The 20604-nt window shown below is 41.4% G+C and overlaps 2 protein-coding genes across 4 annotated transcripts in view; one reads left to right on the top strand and one right to left on the bottom strand.

Annotated features, from left to right (window-relative positions):
* The window catches only part of LOC126998810 (von Willebrand factor A domain-containing protein 5A-like), a 35753-nt gene extending 22656 nt beyond the window's left edge, over window positions 1-13097 (bottom strand). Inside the window, exons 1-6 of one of the 2 annotated variants that reach the window (XM_050860900.1) lie at window positions 12945-13097; window positions 7378-7454; window positions 6973-7091; window positions 6253-6354; window positions 5399-5510; window positions 2705-2845 (exon numbers count right to left, since the gene is read on the bottom strand). In XM_050860900.1, coding sequence (XP_050716857.1) covers window positions 2705-2845; window positions 5399-5510; window positions 6253-6354; window positions 6973-7091; window positions 7378-7441 — 538 coding nt within the window. In that variant the 5' untranslated portion in view covers window positions 7442-7454; window positions 12945-13097. The remainder of the gene's footprint in view (window positions 1-2704; window positions 2846-5398; window positions 5511-6252; window positions 6355-6972; window positions 7092-7377; window positions 7455-12944) is intronic. The other variant, XM_050860899.1, reaches the window with a different exon arrangement.
* Window positions 13098-13571: 474 nt separating this feature from the next.
* On the top strand, window positions 13572-18976 carry LOC126998811 (mitochondrial import inner membrane translocase subunit Tim9-like). Of its 2 annotated transcripts, none has more exons than XM_050860901.1 (3): window positions 13572-13735; window positions 16119-16326; window positions 18552-18976. In XM_050860901.1, exons 2-3 carry the CDS (start codon window positions 16129-16131, stop codon window positions 18651-18653), a joined length of 300 nt encoding a protein of 99 aa, XP_050716858.1. In that variant the 5' UTR covers window positions 13572-13735; window positions 16119-16128; the 3' UTR covers window positions 18654-18976. The 2 variants fall into 2 exon arrangements, with proteins under 2 accessions (XP_050716858.1, XP_050716859.1); XM_050860902.1 differs by lacking the exon at window positions 13572-13735 and adding an exon at window positions 13739-13860.
* Window positions 18977-20604: the final 1628 nt, after the last annotated feature.

Raw genomic sequence — 20604 nt, 5'->3', positions numbered from 1 at the left:
TGCGAGAATGGAATAAGCTCCCACCGTCAGTGATCCAGTGTAACACGACTGACTCCTTCAAAAACAAGCTCGACCATCACTTCCATCAACTTAATATCAATTAGAGTTGAAATGCATCGTTTTGGAGCCTTCTGATTTATGTAGAATCACTTAGGTTTAAGGACAGACCACCTAGTCTGGACCATGGGGTCTGTGTGGTCTGATTTTCTACGTAAATCTATGTAAATCAAGATCAAGATCATACAAATGACGCCCGACGGAAAAACTGGATAACAGCAAGGCATGGGCGATCCTTCACCAATTTCATTTTTGTATAGTACAGGGGGGGTCGTCTAATATGCGAGAATATGGGCGGTTCAAAGCCTCGCATATCGCAAATTCGCATATTAGGAACCTTAAAAAGCATGTAAATAATGGTATATGGGCGGTCAGCCACATTTTTTTAACTTAGTTTCCAATGTAATAAACTGCTTTTTCGAGTTCTTTGGAGGCGCCATAATAACAACAACAGCAACAACAATAGCCCACAGGCTAGCTTGCACACAGCACAGACACAGCTTGTGAGAGCAATGGCTGCTTTAGACGTACTGATGAAGAGAACACGTGGAGCCGTCTCACAGAGTAGAGTTGCCAGATTGCGCCATTGTTTATTTCCCTTCCTTCGGGAAGTGAGTAACAGCAAGTTCATTATTTGGTAGGAAATGGATGTTAGCGAAGTCGGGAACATGAAATGAATGAAAAAAAAACTTTTCTCTTACTACCGAGTCAAGTCACCGCTCCCACGTGCTCCACCCCCCAAGGGGGGGAGGGAGGGAGGAAGGAGGTCGCATATGAGGTGGTTCGCATATCCCAAGTTCGCATATCAGGCGACCCCCCTGTAGTTATTAGATCGCCCTGTATTCTATGGTAACATATTATAAGACAGCTATGGACAATGAAGGATCATAAACAAGCAGTTGTTATTGGATAAGACGAAAAACAGACCCTTTAAAACACCCCAAAGAAGAAAAAAAATATTAAAAATTTGTACATTCGGCGTATAACGTGCATGGCTAAACTTTCGGGCATTTTTTATGTGAAAAAGGTACACACCGCTTCGCTTTTGTTTTAGGAAAAACAGCTGTCAGACATTTTGGGAGGCAATAGCGATCAGCTGAGCCCCTACCCCCTGATGATAGCTGGCCCGTGCCTCCAGTCTTCATAACACAATCTAAGTGAATATCGTTATATAACTATATATTAGGTTGCCAAATGATGATGGACATATAGTATATACATTTATTATCAAATTTCAAGATATATTTGATGATAAGAACAATGAATATATGACTAATTTAACCCCGGGCATTCCCGGGAAGTGTTTAGTAAGAACATAAGAACGTAAGGGGTTCGCAAAAATCCCACTGACCTATACTTGGCAGCCGGCCCTGTCTACCTACCGCGAGTGGCAAAGTAGCACCTATCAGACAGTAATAGATGGGCTACTAACACCCACACCCACACAGTAATAGATACAATAACATCCACACCCACACAGTAATAGATGAGCCACTAACACACCCACTCACACAGTGACAGATGGACACTAACACCCACATCCACACAGTAATAATAGATGGACACTAACACACTCACCCACACAGTAACAGATGGACACTAACACACACTCACACAGTAATAGATGGACACTAACACCCACACCCACACAATAATAGATGGACACTAACACACCCACCCACACAGTAACAGATGGACACTAACACACACACTCACACAGTAATAGATGGACACTAACACCAACACCCACACAGTAACAGATGGACACACTCACACAGTAATACATAGATGGACACTAACACTCACACCCACACAGTAATAGATGGGCCACTAACACCCACACCCACACAGTATAGGTGGGCCACTAACACCCACCCGCACAGATGGACACTAACACCCACACCCACACAGTAATAGATGGGCCACTAACACACCCACCCACATAGTAATAGATGGGCCACTAACACCCACAGTAACAGATGGACACTAGCACACAGTGACAGATGGACACCCACATCCACACAGTAACAGATGGGGCACTAACACCCACACTCACACAGTAATAGATGGACACTAACACACACACCTACACAGTAATAGATGGGCCACTAACACCAACACCAACACAGTAACATGGCGCAGAAAAGCTGAGGAGCTTTCTTGCGGTAAATATGTGCCTCCCAAAATAGCGGGCCTTTGCGGGGCAGCTGAGAAGTGATCAGCTGATCGGTGCTGATATCATGATTTTTTCCAACCCTGGTCCCAAGGGTCAAAAATTTAACAGCAGGGTGACATATCAAAGTGCTGTTTTGGGCCTTGGATCCCAGACATAGAAAAAGTTATGATATAAGTAATAAAGAGGATGAATAGAAGCAGACACAGCGATATCAAACCACAAAGATCAAACCGGTAACATAAATTCATCAGTCAGTTTTAGCGTCACAGAGAAAGTTGTGATATAAGTAATAAAGGGGATGAATGGAAGCAGAAACAGCAATAGCAAACCCCAAAGATCAAACAGTTATCATAAAAATCATCAGTCAGTTTTTGCATCACAGAGAGTTATGGCATAGAAGACAGAGAGGAGGAATATAGACAAGAACAGCATTATCAAACCCCAAAGATCAAACCATTATATTCCGCCTACCATGAGTGCTGGTATCCTGCATAGGGTGGTCGGGGGGGCAGTAACGTGGGTTGAGCACAGTCGGCAAGACGAAGCTGATCCCTCCGTCTGTCTGCACCTTCAGCTCCATCACCATCTTGAGAGTTATCTCAGCGCGTGACTCTGTGACGAGGAGAGGGATGGATTATAAGACTATAAGAATCCAGGATGTATAAGAAGCCCAAGAATGTATGCGTATGAAATAAAGAGCATAAGGGTTGAAACCACATATACACACACACCCACCCACACACAAACATTGACACATACACAAACATACACTATCTCTCTCACTATCCACTATTTACAGGAGCAGCGGCAGAGGATTTTTCTTTCTATTTTTCTTTTTTGCCTTAAGCTGTCTCCTCTACACACACACACACAAATGGACCTACCAACACTAGAACAAAGAAGAGCAAGGGGAGACCTAATACAAATCTATAAATTATTGAGCAAAATGGAAGAAGTAGATAATGAGGAGTTACTACTAAAAGAAGGAATAAACATCAGGAACACAGAACACAGTAAAAAATTGAGGAAAGGAAGATGCTTGAGACATAAAGAAATATAGCTTCCTGCAAAGAAATACACACTCATGGAGGTTTGGAACAGACTAAGTGAGGATGTAGTATTGGCGAAGAGTGTGCAAAGCTTTAAGGAATCAGAAGTTGGACAAATACAGATATGGAGATGGGACCACACGAGCGTAAGCCCAGGCTCTGTAAAACTACAACTAGGTAAATACAACTAGGTAAATACACACACACCCACACACACACACGCACACTCATGGAGGAATTTAAAGAAAAGACCAAATAAAAATAACAGACAAATATAAAAAAAGCAAGAAATGAATATGTGAAAATAAGGAGAGAGGAGGAAGCTAAATTTGAAAGAAGAACAGATTTTAAATGTAAAGTAGAACCAAAAATGTTTTATAAATTCATAAATGGGAAGTTAAAAAGAAATGAAGGAGTGGAAAGGCTAAAAGAAAAAACATTCTACAAAAAGGACAAAGAAATTGCAGAAATATTAAATAAAAAATTTCATAAAGTGTTTACGAAAGAAATCGACTTTGACTGGGGTCTCGAAAATTGCAATGAAGGGAAACTATATCATGTAAAGGTTGGAAAAGAAGAACTGATACAGCTGATGAAAACCTTAGATGGAAGGAAAGCTATGGGACCAGATGAAATCTCTGGACAAGTGCTAAAAGAGTGTAGAAATGAATTATTGGAGCCACTTTATGACAAAATAACATGCAGTATAAATACAGGAAAAGTGCCTTTAGAATGGAAGAGAGCAAACATTGTACCAATTTATGAAAGTGGAGATAAAACTGAACCACTAAATTATAGACCAGTCTCTTTGACAAGTGTAATGTACAAGATTTGTGAAAGTTGATCAACTATAAAAAACAATGGATGGAACATTTCGAAAAGGAAAACATGGTAAATAAGGAACAGTTTGGACTTAGAAAAGGGAAATCGTGTGTCACTAACTTACTATGTTTCTACTCAAGAGCAACAGACGTGGTGCAAGAGAGAGAAGGGTGGGCTGATTGTGTATATCTCGATTTGAAAAAAGCTTTTGACAAGGTTCCGCACAAAAGGTTAATCTGGAAACTACGGCAGTGGGGAGGAATGGGCGGAAAGGTTATCAAGTGGATGAAGGATTACTTAACAAGAAGAGAAATCAATTGGAGGAGAGTAGAGAGTGGAGTTCCTCAAGGCTCAGTTCTGGCACCAATGTTCATAATAGTATATATAAATGATATGCCGAAGGGTTTAAAAAGTAATATAAGCCTTTTTGCAGACGATGCAAACTTAATAAGAAAAGTGAGGACGGAGGAAGACTGTGAAAAACTGCAAAAAGACCTGGAGAGAGTGTATACGTAGATGGAGCCAGTTATGGGAGATGGAATTCAATGCAAACAAATGCCATGTTATGGAAATGGAGAAAAGTAAAAAAAGACCAAGGAAAGCATACAGGATGGGAGAAGAAAACTTAAAGGTAGTACATGAAGAAAAAGATTTGGGAGTAACAATGCAAGACACACTAGCCCCAGAAAAGCACATAAACAAGCTGTTTGGAGAAACCTACAGGATGATGCAATATATAAGGGTATCATTCCATTTTATGGACAAAGAAATTATGAAGAAAATAATAACACTGATAAGACCAAAACTTGAATATGCTGCAGTTGTATGGTCGCCTCACAAAAAGAAGGATATCAGAAAGTTGGAAAGGATACAGAGAATTGCAACTAAAATGGTCCCAGAACTCTTGAATATGATGTATGAAGACAGATTGAAGGAGATGAAATTGACAACACTGGAACAAAGAAGGAAGAGAGGAGATCTGATCATGCTGTATAAGTTGGTAAATAAGTTTGATGAGATGGATAGAGATGATCTCTTCTCAACTGCGAGAATGCAGGGGATGAGAGGATATGGAAAGAAATTTAATAAAGGAACCTGTTTGAGTGACTTGGAAAAACAGTTTTCCACATAGAAGTGTTAACACATGGAACAGCTTGAAGGAAGAGGTGGTGGAGGCAAGCAGTGTCCAACAAATGAAGGAAAGGCTGGATAAATGTAGATATGGAGACGGAACTATTAGAGCTTAGCTCGGGCCAGGTAGACTACAAATAGGTAAATAGGTAAATACACACACCTGCTGGAAAGTTGCCCAGGTTCAGCTTGAAGATGTCGCAGGAGTCGTCATGCTCCCGTGCCATCACGGCCCGATGCCCCGCCTTCACCGCCTTCTCAAACTCCTTTTCGGCCTGATGTGGGGATGGATGGGGGGGTATGACGATGCAAATTTGTGAAACATCATCGTCACTATCACCCTCATCTGCATCTAGATAGCTCTATATAATTGGTGTTGTATATTATGGGGTTCAGTGTATATTTTGTTAATTATATCATTAATGGATAACTGTTATTAATAACCTAACCTAGCCTAACCTAACCTAACCCAACCAAACCAAACCTAACCTAGCCTAATGTAACCCAACCAAACCTAACCTAACCATGTAATCACTAATAACCTAACCTAGCCTAACCTAACCATAGAATCACTAATAACCTAACCTAGCCTAACCTAACCATAGAATCACTAATAACCTAACCTAGCCTAAAATTACCTGACCTAACTTAAACCAAACCAAACTGAACCGAACCTAACCTATCCAAACCAAAACTAGCCTAGCCTAACCTAACCATGGGGAAGAGGGTTGGGAATGCCTATATATGTAGTTTGGAAATTGGGGAAGTGTTGCAAAAGCCTGCGTGTAACTTGAAAATTAGGGAAAAGTCTAGGGAGAGCTTGAAGGTATAATACTTAATTTGGAAACTTGTACTTTGAACTCTTCCCTGAAAGGAAGACAAAGGCAGGCTGGTGGAGAGGCAGGTTTAGGTGGGCAGGCAGGTAGGAAAGTAGGCAGGTAGGTGGGCAGGCAGTTAGGTAAGTAGGCAGGTAGGTCACCAGGTAGATAGGTCAGCAAGCAGGTATGGTCATCTCACCTTCTTCTTCTCCATGCAGTGAGTGACGATGGTTCGGCCTCCAATGCACACCTCACACTGGTACACAGCAGCGCCCTCGTCCACAGGGTACACAGCTTGCACCTGAGGAACGAGACCAATTAGCGATCACCTTTGCCACCTCCATTCTTTATTTTTTTACAACAAAGGCAACAGCTAAAGGGCAAAAACAAAATGAACAAAAAAAAAAAACAGCTAAGCACTGCTCCTATAAAAGAATAGAACTCAAAGGCCAGAGGAGTGTCGGTATTCATTTAAATCATCTTGCTGTATTTGTTAAGTGATTGCCTGTAATGCCAGGAGGTAAGGAAGGTCCATATTCTCAAACCTTTAGTGGCTCAAACATCCACATTTAAGGCTTTCATCAAGGTTGTGTTATTATTTCCATGGGTGGTTTCATGGCCTTAGTGATATTTGGCAAAGGTTTGGTCGAGGCTGTGTCAGCAAGAATTCAGTTGTCAGATGCCACCAAAAATGGAATACCGCCTTACCTGGTTCGGTTGCCCCGTCTACACAAAGTGCCTCGTGTGTGGAACTGTGTGCATGTTATGAAGGCACTATGAATACGTGAATGGCTATCAACACACCTGCAGTATCAGGGAAGTTGTTGTGGTACACTTAACTAGTTTGGTCACCCCATCTACACTAAGCGCCTCGTGTGTGCATGTTATAAAGGTACTACGTTAATGGGTATCAACACACCTGTAGAGTCTCGGGGGAGTTGTTGTGGTACACCAGCTTGGCGCACACCTGGGCCACAAAGCCACGGATCCTCACCTCTGTGCTCACCGACTCCAGGGCCAGAATGGACCACAATGACCCTAGGGAAAAACATCACTGTAAAACCACCACATGACAGAACCCCCTGGACATGTGCTAATGCAGAAAGTAAGCAAATAATAATAAATAATAAACTAATAATAATAAAAAAAATAATAATGATAATAACAATAATAATAATAATAGTAATGGTATAGGTAAATATATAACAATTAATTAAAGAAAAATAATTCATATGCAATAAATTATTACTAAAGAATTTAACTAACAAATATTAAATACTACTACTACTACTACTGATACCACTACTACTACTACCTTGCTTACCTTCACGGCAGCCCATTAGTCCATACCTGGACAGGTGCGGTGGCAGGGCGGCGGTGGCAGCCATGGTGGTGGCTTATCTGCAGAAAACAATGGACAACAAACAATTATAAGAGGTAGATGGACTGTGCAGATGGAATGCTGGATGAACGAATGTATACAATGATGGTGTGAATACCCATATTGGACTTTGTGATGACTGGACTCGTATTTCGATAGAAGGCGAGATTTTTCACAATTCCCCCATCTTTAAATGTCCCTAGCCTAATGTAACAAAACAAAACCTAACCTAACCATGTAATCACTAATAACCTAACCTAGCCTAACCTGTCCATGGAATCACTAATAAGTAATAACCTAACCTAGCCTAACAATACCTAACTCAAACCAAACCATACCGATTGAACCTAACCTAACCACACACACCATTAGCAGGGGCGTGAACACTCCTATTGTACTTTTATTAGCTGTGGTGACTGGACTTGTACTCCCAACGCTTCGGGCTCTTGTCACGATAATGGTTGGTGGCCAAAGAGGATATATCGTCTGGTTGCCATCAGTTTCTCCTGTTCATGGCGTAAAGTCTTGCAACACTACCGCCGTTGATGTCAACCCACCAATGGAAATCCATACAGCTTCTACGAGAGCTAAATAATTAGGTGTACTAGTTAACCGTCACCGTCACTACCAAGGAGACTATAGTCTCTTTGGTCACTACTAAGGCGTCGAAACGTTTGAGAATGTGGTTGATGATTCCAACACTATCTCATGGCTATTTCCACACTTGTTTTGATCTCTACATTCTTACCCGTGGTCTTCCATGAGGTTTAAGGTTAGTAAAAGACACTGAGGACAACACAAGAGCAGATGGTGAAGTGGTAAACGATTTATCGGCACGTCCATACAACGAAGCCTTACCAAGCTGTTTTCACTCTTGTTTTCATCTCTACGTTCCTTTCCTGTGGTCTTCCGGGAGGCTTGAAGGCTAGCAGAAGACAGTGGAGACAACACAGGAGCAGTTGGTGAAGCAGGAAACGAGATATCATCGCGCCCATACAACGAAGCCTTACCACGTGGGTCAGGCCACGTGAAGAATGTCCATAGTGACGAAACAGCTGCTGAACTCTGAAACCGCGTCCTCACACTGTGTTTTCTTGAACTTATGAAATGCCGAGGTTTTCTCTTTTCTATTCTCCAACACGACCTCTGCGTGTATCGAAAAACACGAGAAGGTATTCGGTTATTCGCCGGCTGCCTGGGATTGAACCCGCGACCAGCGTGACGGCCACTGACGGGGGAGCCACTCCTTACCGAGTCGGCCAGAGGTACGTACCCCCACTCGTCAAGTGGGTTATGGGAGGCTTGCTCATCACACTTAGAGACCCTTCTTGCTTATGTTACTTCTGTGTAGTCTAGATGCTCCGCCTCACAGTCGCGGTGGTCCGCCACTGCTACCCTGGCGTCTCTGTCCTGTAGAGCCACTTGATCAAGTATTGCGTTGGAAGTGCGGCACTGGGCTGTGTACCCTAGCACAGAAGGTTCATCTGGCACTGTCTTCAGGAACTTGTCCAGTCTAGCCTTGAAGCTCTCAACAGTGCAGCCAGATAATCCCTGACCTCTTTTGGCAGCGAGTTGAAGATCCTAAGACCCTAGCTCATAGGCCAGGCTGGCTGCCAGCAGGGTCTTTATCTTCACTGAGGCTGTGGTTGGCAGGGCTCGTCTTTTGCACAGGTGTCCCTTCCTTCCAGTGGTATAGGGCTGCAGTGCCTGTGCTGTAGGATCAGGCACTTGCCCCTCCAGGACCTTCCAGGTGTAGATGGCCCGGTATCTGTCCCTTCGGCGTTGCTGGGAGTACACCCTCCAATGTGTTGTGCTGGAAGCTTCCCCCGGCGTCCATAGGCCTCTAGAAGGCTCCAGGAGAAGCGAGCAGGGGGGCGGGGAGCAAAGCCTCCTCCGCGCCCCGCGGGGCGCGGCCAGGCGCCAGGCGGGAAGTGTTGCTAACTCGCACATACTTTTGCTACATGTTCTTGTATGATCTAAAATATACTGTAACATTCTAGACTGTACTGTTCTGGATATATATAGGAGAAGAGGGCGAGAGGAGCCCCAGTCCCAGTCATAGTAAGCTAGTGGTAAGTGAAGAGTCAGAGTGAAGTGTACTACTAAGGAAGAAAATTAAACTACAGAAGCTGTGCAAAGTGTTTACATATCTCCCTCCCACGGAGTCTCCTGACGGCGACACGGAACCCAAGTAACACGCCCGGCATAACAATAGTAACCTGCACCAATAAAGATCCGCTCAACATTCTACTACTAGTATATCTCTTCCTAACCTCTAATTATTCAGCTGAGCTTACTCGGTCAAACTGTTCTCTCCAATGGGCTCCTCCGATCACAATCTTATTTCTGTATTTTGTCCTATCGCTCCTCGATCTGGACCACGGGCCACCGAAGAGGCGATGCTTCTGGCATTTTTTCTTCAGCTCGGTGGGACGACCAAGGGAGGAAGGCAGTGCATGCTGCGCAACCACCCAGACGGCTGGTAGAGAGGTGGAGGCCCAACAACGGAGAGCCCACCTTTCCACTCCCATGGCACCGGGCAGGTCTCGAACCCATACGCTTCAGCACCCCACTAATTCTTTTAATCAGTAAAAAATATATATGCCATACCACAAGCTATAGGACGTTGTCAGAGGCGTCTCCTATCATTTAACATCTAACACCTCACATTTGCTCAGCACAAACATTCTTACTATAACATAATTAGTATGTCTTAAATTTCTCCATTGCTAGCTTGTTAATGTATTTCTCACATTCCTTCGTTTAATGTCCCGCCACAAGCAACTGACCTTGGCGAGCGAGTTGACGTTATCCTTCTTTTCCGAGAATTCTAAACTGTCATCGCATTTCCCTGGTATTTTCCTCTCACTTGATGTATGCTTCAGGGGACTTAAGGTTGTCTGCTGTCATTTCGGTGAAAAAAAATCGATTTCTTGAAAATTCGTGTTTAGTGAGATGAAGTATCACTACATCGCGGGCGACCCGCTGTCAGACCCACGACGCACTCCTTCTCAGGTTAATGGCGCTTTAAATGCCCAGGAATTTAAAGCCCCGCCGGCCTGCCACGCCTCTTTCTTTCTTATGATTTGTTTTCCTTGTATTTTTCGTTTTGTTTGCTGTGTTTTTGATTTTTGCTCTGATATTGTTGTACGATAGTTTAGGTGTCTTCACCGGCAGCACAGTGTGTGGTGTGGTGTGCGGGGCGGGGCCTGGCGGCGTCAGATGGATCGATATCAGCGTGGGGCCTGCATATGCGTCACTCATAACCACGTTTGACCTACCATGCTCATTTATTTTGATATATTTCACTACTCCGACTGAAACATGCCTCGTGTCAGCGCTAAAAGGAAGGCTACAAGTTCAACTAATCGTCAGAAAGCTCTGAAAAGGTGGAGAAAAGACAGTGAGAATGATGTATCTGCTCCCTCCGCTGCTGCTGCTGCAGGTGTCGCGGCGGCGTCTGCCTCGACTTCGTTTGTTGAACCTCCCACCCAAAGTGCAGCAAGCTTTAGACACAGCTTGTTGCCACCTGAACATCGAAAGGTTGGAGAGGTGAATGAGCATTGTGGCATGTACAATATTTCTCATCAGAGATTGTCAGAACTGCTAAATTTGGTCAGTTGTGTTGACTGTGGCAACAAAAGTTCATGGAAAATTATCCCCTCATACTTTGACTGCACAGTCAATATCAGATGTGATAGCTGCCAAACTATTTTGCTCAATGCCTGAAAGGTGGAAGTCAAAATAGAAATGAAAGCCTTCATTCCAAACTCTGGCGCCACCACAGCAAGTCCAAGTTTGCTGGCTTGAAAAGGATAAAGTTTGTAACACAGCTCACTATTGTAGACCACAATTTTGGCTTCGTTGAAAATAAGTTCATGCAACAACTAGATTTTGCTGAGTCACCTGAAAGCCTGCTAACTAAAGAGAGGATGGACAAAAAGAAGACAACACCACGACGGTCAGCAAAGAAAAAGAAACATATGACCAAACCTGGACCAGACTACCAGCCTGGTGCCTTTTGAAGCTTTTCCTGGCAACAATGAGGTGGGTAGGCTCCACTGAAACCCTTTTTAATATGTTATTTATGTAATGAAATTATATAATATGCATATAACATATTATATACGTTCTATACATAAATAACAGGGGACCAGGAGCCTTGTCTCCCACACTGCAGCTACACATAAGCATGACATGAAGTGTAATGAACATCTGCTGCTTACTTCTCTGAAATTGTCAGAAGATTATGTAAGAAGATATGTGCATTTGATACTATTTGGAGGCACTTTTATGGAGTAGTGAACATATAAACATAAAAATGCAATTATCTCAAAACTTGTTTTTTCGCACGAAAGTAACTATAACTCCGTAAGTAATGAGCAATTTTTATTTTTTATTTTTTTAAAATGATCATGAGATTCGTATCTAACAACTGCAGCATAGCCATACTTAAGCTCCTTGAAATATATTTTTGACAAATTTTTAAATTTTTATTTTATTTATATTTATTTTTCATATTTTCCTGTAAATCTGAATTTTTTTCCTTTTCACTTACAATTACGAATATGCTGGATTAGGTACGTCTGGATGTCTAGTAACAGCACACAAAAGGAAATCATTATTCTCTTCATAGTTTTAAAACCATAACGTAATTTCAAAAAATATCTAAAAATCGCCAGTAAAATGTCTGTTGTGCAATAACGTCTCAATGGATTACGATGAAATTTGTGTCACAGATGCATCACTTATTCCTACACACTGTATAAAAAAATCATTGTCCTACATAAAACAGTAAGGTTGGGAGGGACGAAAATGCGATAATCATGACTGAGCGATCAGCAGACAACTTAAAGAAAGGAAACTACACTGACATACGAAAAAAAAAATTTACAGCCGGTAGAGGATATAGCCTATATACTTGCTAGGCTGTCATTACTTTTTTTCTTATTTTCCTCTTATTTGATGCATGTTTCACCAGTCTCATGTTTCAGGGGACTATAGACACGTTTCAGTATCCATGTGACAGTAAATCATCTAAGCTAGCTATTCACAATCAGAGATAAGAGTGACAATTAACCGTGAAAATAGGAGGACCATGAAGAAAATGGCTTATTAAATGGATCTTTTTATTCTCTTTTCCTTCTTTCTTTTTTATCTTTCCCTTTTTCCTTCTCATCTGATGTATTTCCACTCTATGAATGATTGAAGATGACTTAGAAATACGAACTTGGAATAGAAAAGGAAGAACGTATACACGAATAAGAAATAGGCTCAGGACCTTTTCTTCTTGTAGTTTCCTCTCATTTAATACATTTCCACCTGACCCACAAACCAAAAAAGACTTCAGGCACTATAAGCATTCTTCAAACGGGAAATGAACTTCTGTCAACTGCGTATGAGCCAACCACTGACAGGCGGTTAGGGAAACAGGAAAAATATGAAGAGATGCTGATTTATGCCGTGACAGTGTGATGCTGAGAGTGAAAGTGAAGGTGATCGTTTCTTACCTGTGTGTGTTACCTGAGGAGTGAGCTACAGGTAGATATGAGTTATCTTCCAGTCAATGTTCACTTGACAACGCACACGCCCCTTCTAAAGTTCTCTATCTCTGCTGACACACACACCAACGTTGCCAGATTGTCGTACTCAGCCTCCTGTGTTTGCCGATTTCCGACCCCAAAACTGCCTTCATATATAGTTATCGTTAAAATGGATAATTATTGGTGTTTTTTTGGCAATAGCTATGGCTCAGAAACCGGTAAATAAGAGGCTCTGAGTACGATAATCTGGCAACGGTGACACACACACACACACACACGCACCATACACGTACAGTGATAGACGCTGCCAGATGAACGAAAAAGCCACACTTACACATTTCCTCTCCTCCATAATTATATACCATATTAATTCTGCTTCAACATTTATTACAAGACCAAGGCTATTACCACATCCGTATAACACCTGGATCAGCCCGTGGTAATTCAAGCCAGGTGTGAAATTACGGTTTGATGTTGCAATAACTATGGAGGGTTGAAGTTGCCACTGGTCTGTTGAGTGGGCCGCGATGTGGTGCAACCCCATGTTATTGTGCAACCTTTCAAACATTATATATTAAATCACACTATGTTTTCAAAATATGTTAGAAGTGTCAAAATTGGTAGTGTATGAGTGTAAGGCTAGATAAATACCGCCTATAGTACTCCATTCAGGGACTCTACTACTGTGACTCCCGACTCCAAGTTCAAGTTCAAGTTCTCACTCCAAGACCAAGATCAAGGCGGCCGGGACGGGAGAGGTAATAATCATGTGGGTGTGATTAGCAGGCTGAATATCCTTACAGAATTGCCCTACAGTTATCGCTTGGCTTTTTTGGATTTGTACTCTGTTCAGGGTGGACTGTTGAGGACTGATCTTATTAAGGTTTGGAAAATATTTGGATAATTTACAGTTTCACCCAACCAACGATTTTCTTACGTGGTTCATGTTTTTCTGGTGATAAATGTAGTGAATTGCATGATTTTGTACCCCATTCCTCATTAGAATGCAAGAAGATTATGCAGTGTTAGTTACATTGAATATTGGAATTCTGCTATTAGTGCTATACGAGGTCGTCAGTCTGGGCTCGCTGGATTCTTTTAACCCGGTAGGTGCGGGTATCATGTTTCTTAAAGGCCCCTCTAAGCAAGAAAAATGAGAAAAATCATCACTCACTCATACCATTTCATAATTATAAGCACACTGTACTGCCTGGAGGTTGGGATGGCATGCTCCTCCCTTCTCTTTTGTTGTTTACTTGCAACAATAAACTATCAATCAATCAATCATAATATATAAATGCATTTGTAATCAGTTTATGCATCATTTATTTTATGGGGTTTATAACATGGCAAAAATTTGGGCCGTCGCTGGTACATGGTAAAGCCACAAATTTGGCCCGTCACTTCTACCGGGTGTAAGAGGGGCCTGGATGCTAATTTAGTTAACATGCTCTACAGTTATGCCGAAATAATACCGAATAATGTAGAGATGTTCTAGCATGAGACACTCAGTCATGTGCTACAATTCAGCAGTGTAATATTTATATTTTGAATGTTTACTGTTTACCATTGATGATTAGGTTTCAGGCCCTGCTCCACTGCTGATGCAGCACTCTATGAGGGCCGTCAACAATTTCAATGTTAGCCTCAATAATAATCCTCAATGCACTTATTCTCAAACGTCGTAGCGAGTGAGTGAGTCTTAATTGCTTTCATGAATAGTATCACAATTCACAAATATCCATTGGTTCAGTTTTCATGTCTGATATTTTTGTTATAGTATCACAATTAAATATCCAAGGATTATTTCCAACTCACTGAACATTTATCACACAATTTATCTTCGAGTACAAACACTAATCAATAACCATGATTGGTTATGTTATGAATTCTCTCAATTTCAGTCTGAAGAACTACACAGCACTGGTCATTCATTGAGTGGTTAATTTCAGGCTTCTTGTACCTCACACAATTCATGCATTTCTTCTCAGCCATGGTGCACTCCTTTGATTTATGATCGCCTGCACATTTATAACCTTTTGGGGCTTCTCCATTGCTCTTAGCAGTACAGTTGGCTGGTTTTGCTCAGCTAGTGGGTCTGTACATGTCATGAGAGTCTGACTAGCTGACCAACTGATTTTTTTATAAATTTGTAGGTCACCCCAACCAGTCATATCAGAACTTCATGTCCAGATACAGACAAGTGAATTCAGATACAGACGTAATAGAGCCAAGGTCTAGCATCTTGATATGGAGCATGTTTGGATTTGGGAGGGATTACTGTACACATTCCTGAATCATAATATGAAGGTGAAGCTGGAAAATGGGAGGAGGTTGAGAGGGAGCAAATCCCTTCTCCATTAGGCTATGTTGGGTTTGCTTGAGTTGAGGGGGACAAAGTGCCCCCCTCTTAGGAGGTTAAGATAAGTTTAGTTAGATATGATAACTAATATTGATAATTACTGTCCATGCTGCCATGCACATTTTTCCATCTTGTTCTTGGTGTGACTATTTTACAGAAATGTTTTACCAGTTCTGCCTTCATGTTATGGTTCAGGGACATGTACTCCATTCTTAAACTATGACACAAAGGGAAAATATCAACCAAACCTAACATAACCTAATGGAGAGGGTTTGCTCCCCCCACACTATAATATCAATTAATCAATCCGTCAAGGGGGGCATATGCTGGTGGGGGGTGCGTTGCCTCACCCACCCTACGACGCCAAGTTCAGGGGGCATAATAAATGTCTTTTTGGGGCAGAGAGTCATTCAACGTAATTACCTAATCAACTAGATGATTATAGAGAAGTTATGCATGGAATAATATACACTGCAAGCACAGCAAAACCTATATCTCATGATACACTCACGTGATTACAATATTTCATACATAACATAAAGCCATAGGAATCACCATTAACAAGTTGGCATTCATATACCACTCCTGCTCCCCTTCATCAGCATGTTCTTCCCTCTCCCCCTCCATGAATCTTACTATGGCTCCCTTCAATACCCCAGTCTCTCTTACCTCCTCTCCTAGCTCCTCACATACCCGTCCCTCTCACCTCTTCTCCTCACTCCTTACATCCCCCTTCTCTTTTTAACCCTTTCATTATATATATAATTTCCTCTCCTCAGATTAGTCATCATGGCTACCATAGATGTCTCAGGAATGAGTGAGCAGATCCAGGCAGAGGTGCAAGTCAAGCAGTTCAGGGATTTCTTGGTACAGTACAACAAGCTGAGTGAGAGCTGCTTCAATGCCTGTGTGTGGGACTTCACTTCACGCAGCGTCAGAACCAGTGAGGAGAACTGCGTACAGAACTGTGTGGAGAAGTACACCAAGGTTGAATCCCAGATTGTGTATTTTTGTATTACTTCTTGCCCATACTGGTTGCCTTAGGCTTTGAGGATGAAGATCTTTAGTTAACTTTATTTCCATCACCTTTACCCTGTTGTCCAACCCCATTTTCCTCTCGCATGTGTTTGTCAGTCATATCCTTGAATATATTAACAATTGCAGCATTAGCATGTTACCAGTAGTCTTTCTAACATCAGTGTTAGCTAGTGGGATGCATTTAGTGGAAAAATACTTGTATAGACATGCAACTTAAAGGTAATACTTACACGTGGGAAGAACCAGCTACCCAGGGACACAGTGCCAGTGTGATATCCATCCTACCTTCCCAGGTTTCCCCAGGTACTCATTTATCAGCCAGCCCTAAAAAGGAGGTTGAACAGCAGGGTAGTTTAGGCTCCGACTGCCCCAGGCTTATATAGAGCCTGGGACCCCATGATCCATAGCTAGGGGTACTAACCACCACACCAAGGAAACTCCCCCAAAATCCTGATAACCAATAACCCTTTAATGCCAGGCATGTTTTACATTTGCTGCTCTCTGTTTAGGGATTTTTACTCCAATTTTATAAAAATTGTTAAAAACTAATTAACCTAGTGATGAACAAACTGCCTTTGAAAGAACTAACCTCTAGCTCCTGTATAACATTGTCAGTAGACTGGTTGTTAGAAAATAGATATTTTATTTTGAAAGACTATTTACATAGGTTTCATAATTTTTAATACTAAAATTCACTTTCTGATAACTTTTTCACATTTTACAACACATACGGTTATTGCCTATATTTTAATTGGTGTCATTGGCGATGTTTAGGGCTTAGAAATTTGCGAAGGGTGTGGGACTTTGTGTGTCTGAGGTGTGGGGGGGAAGATGAGGATGGTGATGGTGAAAATGGTTGGATGGTGGTGGATGGGTGTGTTGAAGAAGGTATAACAATTCTACTATTTGGGAGATGTGTTGAACTATAGCGGGAGTGGAGAGAGCAGTAAGAGCAAGAGTGGCAGTTGGATGGAGAAGGTAGCGAGAAATGGCCAGTCTCTTAGTGAACCGCAGCATAAGATTAAGGAGCAGAGGAAGTGTATGCAAAGCCTGTGTGAGATCTGCTCTCTTGTATGGAGCAGAAACATGGGCACTGACGAGCAGACGACGCAGCTGTGATCGCAGGATGCTGAGATACATGGCAGGAGTGAGGTGGCAGGATGGGAAGTCTAGCAATGAAGTAGCCGAGATGTGTGGGGTTGAGGACCTTTCCGTAGAGTTGAGGAAGAGAAGACTAAGATGGTTTGGACATGTGAAAAGAGTAGAGGGAGGGGGTGCTGAAGGAGGTGGAGGAGGTGAGAGTTGGGGGACGGCAGCCAGTAGGAAGGCCTAGGAAAAACTGGAGTGGGTGTGTGATGGAGGATGTGAATATATTGGAAATAGAGAAGGATATGGCACAAGATCGGGAGATGTGGAGAACAATCATTGCCCGTCCAACCCCATCTTAAATGGGACAATATATACGTTAAACGACAATGATGATGATGATGAATCAAAACCACTTAGTTACTGTCTGGCCTTTCACTTATAATCTAAAACACACTCAGTCACTGTCTGGCCTTTCACTGCCAGACATGTGGCAGTGGCTGAGTGGTCAGCATGTGGGTGTAGTGTTCTGGAGGACCTAGGTTAAAGTCCTGCCCGCCTCTACAAGTTGACAATTTTTTGTCATTGACAAGTGGCCTAAGACTACCCACATGCTGTCCTGAAGACCACCCATCAACCCAGACTAAGTGAACTCTCTAAAGAAGATCAAAGATGAGCTCAGGGGGGCAGCATGAGCCAAGCAAGATGCCGCCACTGTAAAAACAAACACTTGCCAACGCTATTGTAGGATGGGGCTGGCAAGCAGGCCCCATCAAGAAAGCCTATCATCGCTATAGGTCAAACATTAAAAAAAAAAAATAAATAAATAAATAAATAAATAAATAACAAAATGTATGTCTGGTTTGGAGTGAAGTAAGTAAGTCATGTGACCCAAACCCAAGCCCCAACACCACTGCAGATTCGTACACTTTTACAAAAAATAAGCAAACAACTATGGTCATTGCCTGGGGTAAAGAAATAAGATTATAGGATTTTCTCTCTGAAAGAATATCGTGTTTTAAATATTTTCTTTTTGACAGGTTATTTCATGTCAGAAATTTAACAGTAAGCCACATTTTCTTTGACAGGTAACACAGCGCATCTCTGAGAGGTTTCAGGAACTTCAGATGCTGACCAATGAAAATGCTGCTGCAGCAGCCCAAAAGTTGGGCAAATTATCTACGATGTAATATTTATATATTTTTTATTTATTCTTAAATGCAATGTAGGATGATTTGTATTTATAATAAAGTAATTTATTGTACAGAAGGACTGAACTTATATTACATAACTTAAAATTATCAAAGGCAAACTTGGAGGCATACACTAAAGTTGCATGTGGCCTCAATGCTCATCTCCATCACATTGGCCCTTGAGTGTGTGGTGGGTAATAACCCATTACCCCGGGACACGGACAGTGTTGCTAAATATTCTGATATGTGCTGTTACCTTTTATATAAATTGTTAGTAGGAGAGCAAGAGGTGAAATTTTGTAATAAATATGATTCCATGAGATCTTTATTTGCAGCTTAACCACACTTCTAATGAAAGAACTGTTGAGTGATTAATATTAGTGTGTGAAAAGCTCATTGTGATGGAAGCATTTTCTCAGGGTTAGGATTAATTTTTCATGGTGACATTACTTAAAAACTTGAAATGCAATTCTTTTGGCTACAAATATTTGATTGAATGGGCTTTGTCAGGCAGAAAAAACTTGCCTTAAATGTTAGATGTATTATATATGAAAACATGCAGAATTGAATGGTGCACATAAAGAAACAAATTAATTGATAATTTTGGGATGTAAGCATAAATATAAAGATAAAATAACTCGTATAATGGCTAAAGCGCGCCAGGACGCAGTATGCTCGTCCTCGGATATGGTACGGGGCACGCAAGGACGCAGTATACGCGTCCTCGTGTTGAAGGGGTTAATGCATAACTTTCTTGTGGTGTAAATAAGTTCTTCATTTAGATGGGAACCACAAGGAGGAAAATATTTCATCAGGTGGCTTAGAAAAAAAAAGACTACTAAAACCGTTGGATGGCAAAGCAGATAAAAGGAGGAGGGCAAAATGGATAGCAGACACTATTGCAGTTGGTTCAGAAACTATTCTCAATCGGTCCCCTTGGATTTCTGACCCTCTGTCCTTGTCCGTTATTGCTGAAATCCATTATAAGCGGGTCCGTTGTACCGAGGGTTTACTGTATATTGACAAATATAGAAGAAAGTACTGGTGCTATTTTGTCAATCAACTGCTTGATAATTATGTCCAGTATTTGATACTCTGGTGTTGCTTTTATCTGATAGTCAAACAAGTTTTATAGTATTTGTCTTTTACTTTTTCTCAGTTCTTAAGTCTCAGATTATACTCTAAGCAGATGATTTGACTTGAATCTACTTAGGAATACACTAATTGTCAGACACTGGGCTACCGAGGGGGTGTGACAGGACGGCTTGACAGCACGCGGCAAAATATTTTTTTCTTTCATCATTTCTTTGGCTTTGTAATAGATTATTCTGCCTTAATAAAAAAAAGAACCAAGAAATGGAAACATACAGTGAACTTTGCTGACTTCATATAAACATTGTATAAAGAAAGAACAAATATTTATGTTCACAACCTCGTAGCTCAAAAGTCTGTGAGTCAACTTTTAATGTTGCATATACCAATAACAGGAGATATTTATGAGCTTTCCAACACTACCATCAGAATTTTTATATGACCAGTAGTTTTTGAGAAATTGGAGGAAAACTGAAACACGTATGGGAAAATATATTCTAAGTATATATTTATTCCTATTATCACTTCAAATCCACCCATATGAGAGAGTTGACAATTAGTTTATTCAGTAGGCATAGCTTGGATCTTTGACAAACCAAATTTTGACGTGATGCTCATGAAAACTATTTTTGGTGAATTTTTAAAGTTTTTTGACATGATTTGCATAAAAAGCTGAGTTGTGGATGATTATGTTTTGATGCAATTCATGTCATGGTGTGAGAGGGTTAACACAGGGTGCAAGACTCAGGGGCATTGGCAGCATGCCATCAGAGTGATACCACGTAAATGGGATTATATGTTGACATTTATAACTCCCCTAATCTAACAGAAAGGAGACTTAAATTAATCCATTAAA

The sequence above is a fragment of the Eriocheir sinensis genome, chromosome 15, assembly GCF_024679095.1.
Source record: "Eriocheir sinensis breed Jianghai 21 chromosome 15, ASM2467909v1, whole genome shotgun sequence".
Taxonomy (NCBI): Eukaryota; Metazoa; Arthropoda; class Malacostraca; order Decapoda; family Varunidae; genus Eriocheir; species Eriocheir sinensis.
The sequence above is the reverse complement of the archived record's forward strand: the minus strand, read 5'-3'. Positions and strand labels throughout refer to the sequence as shown.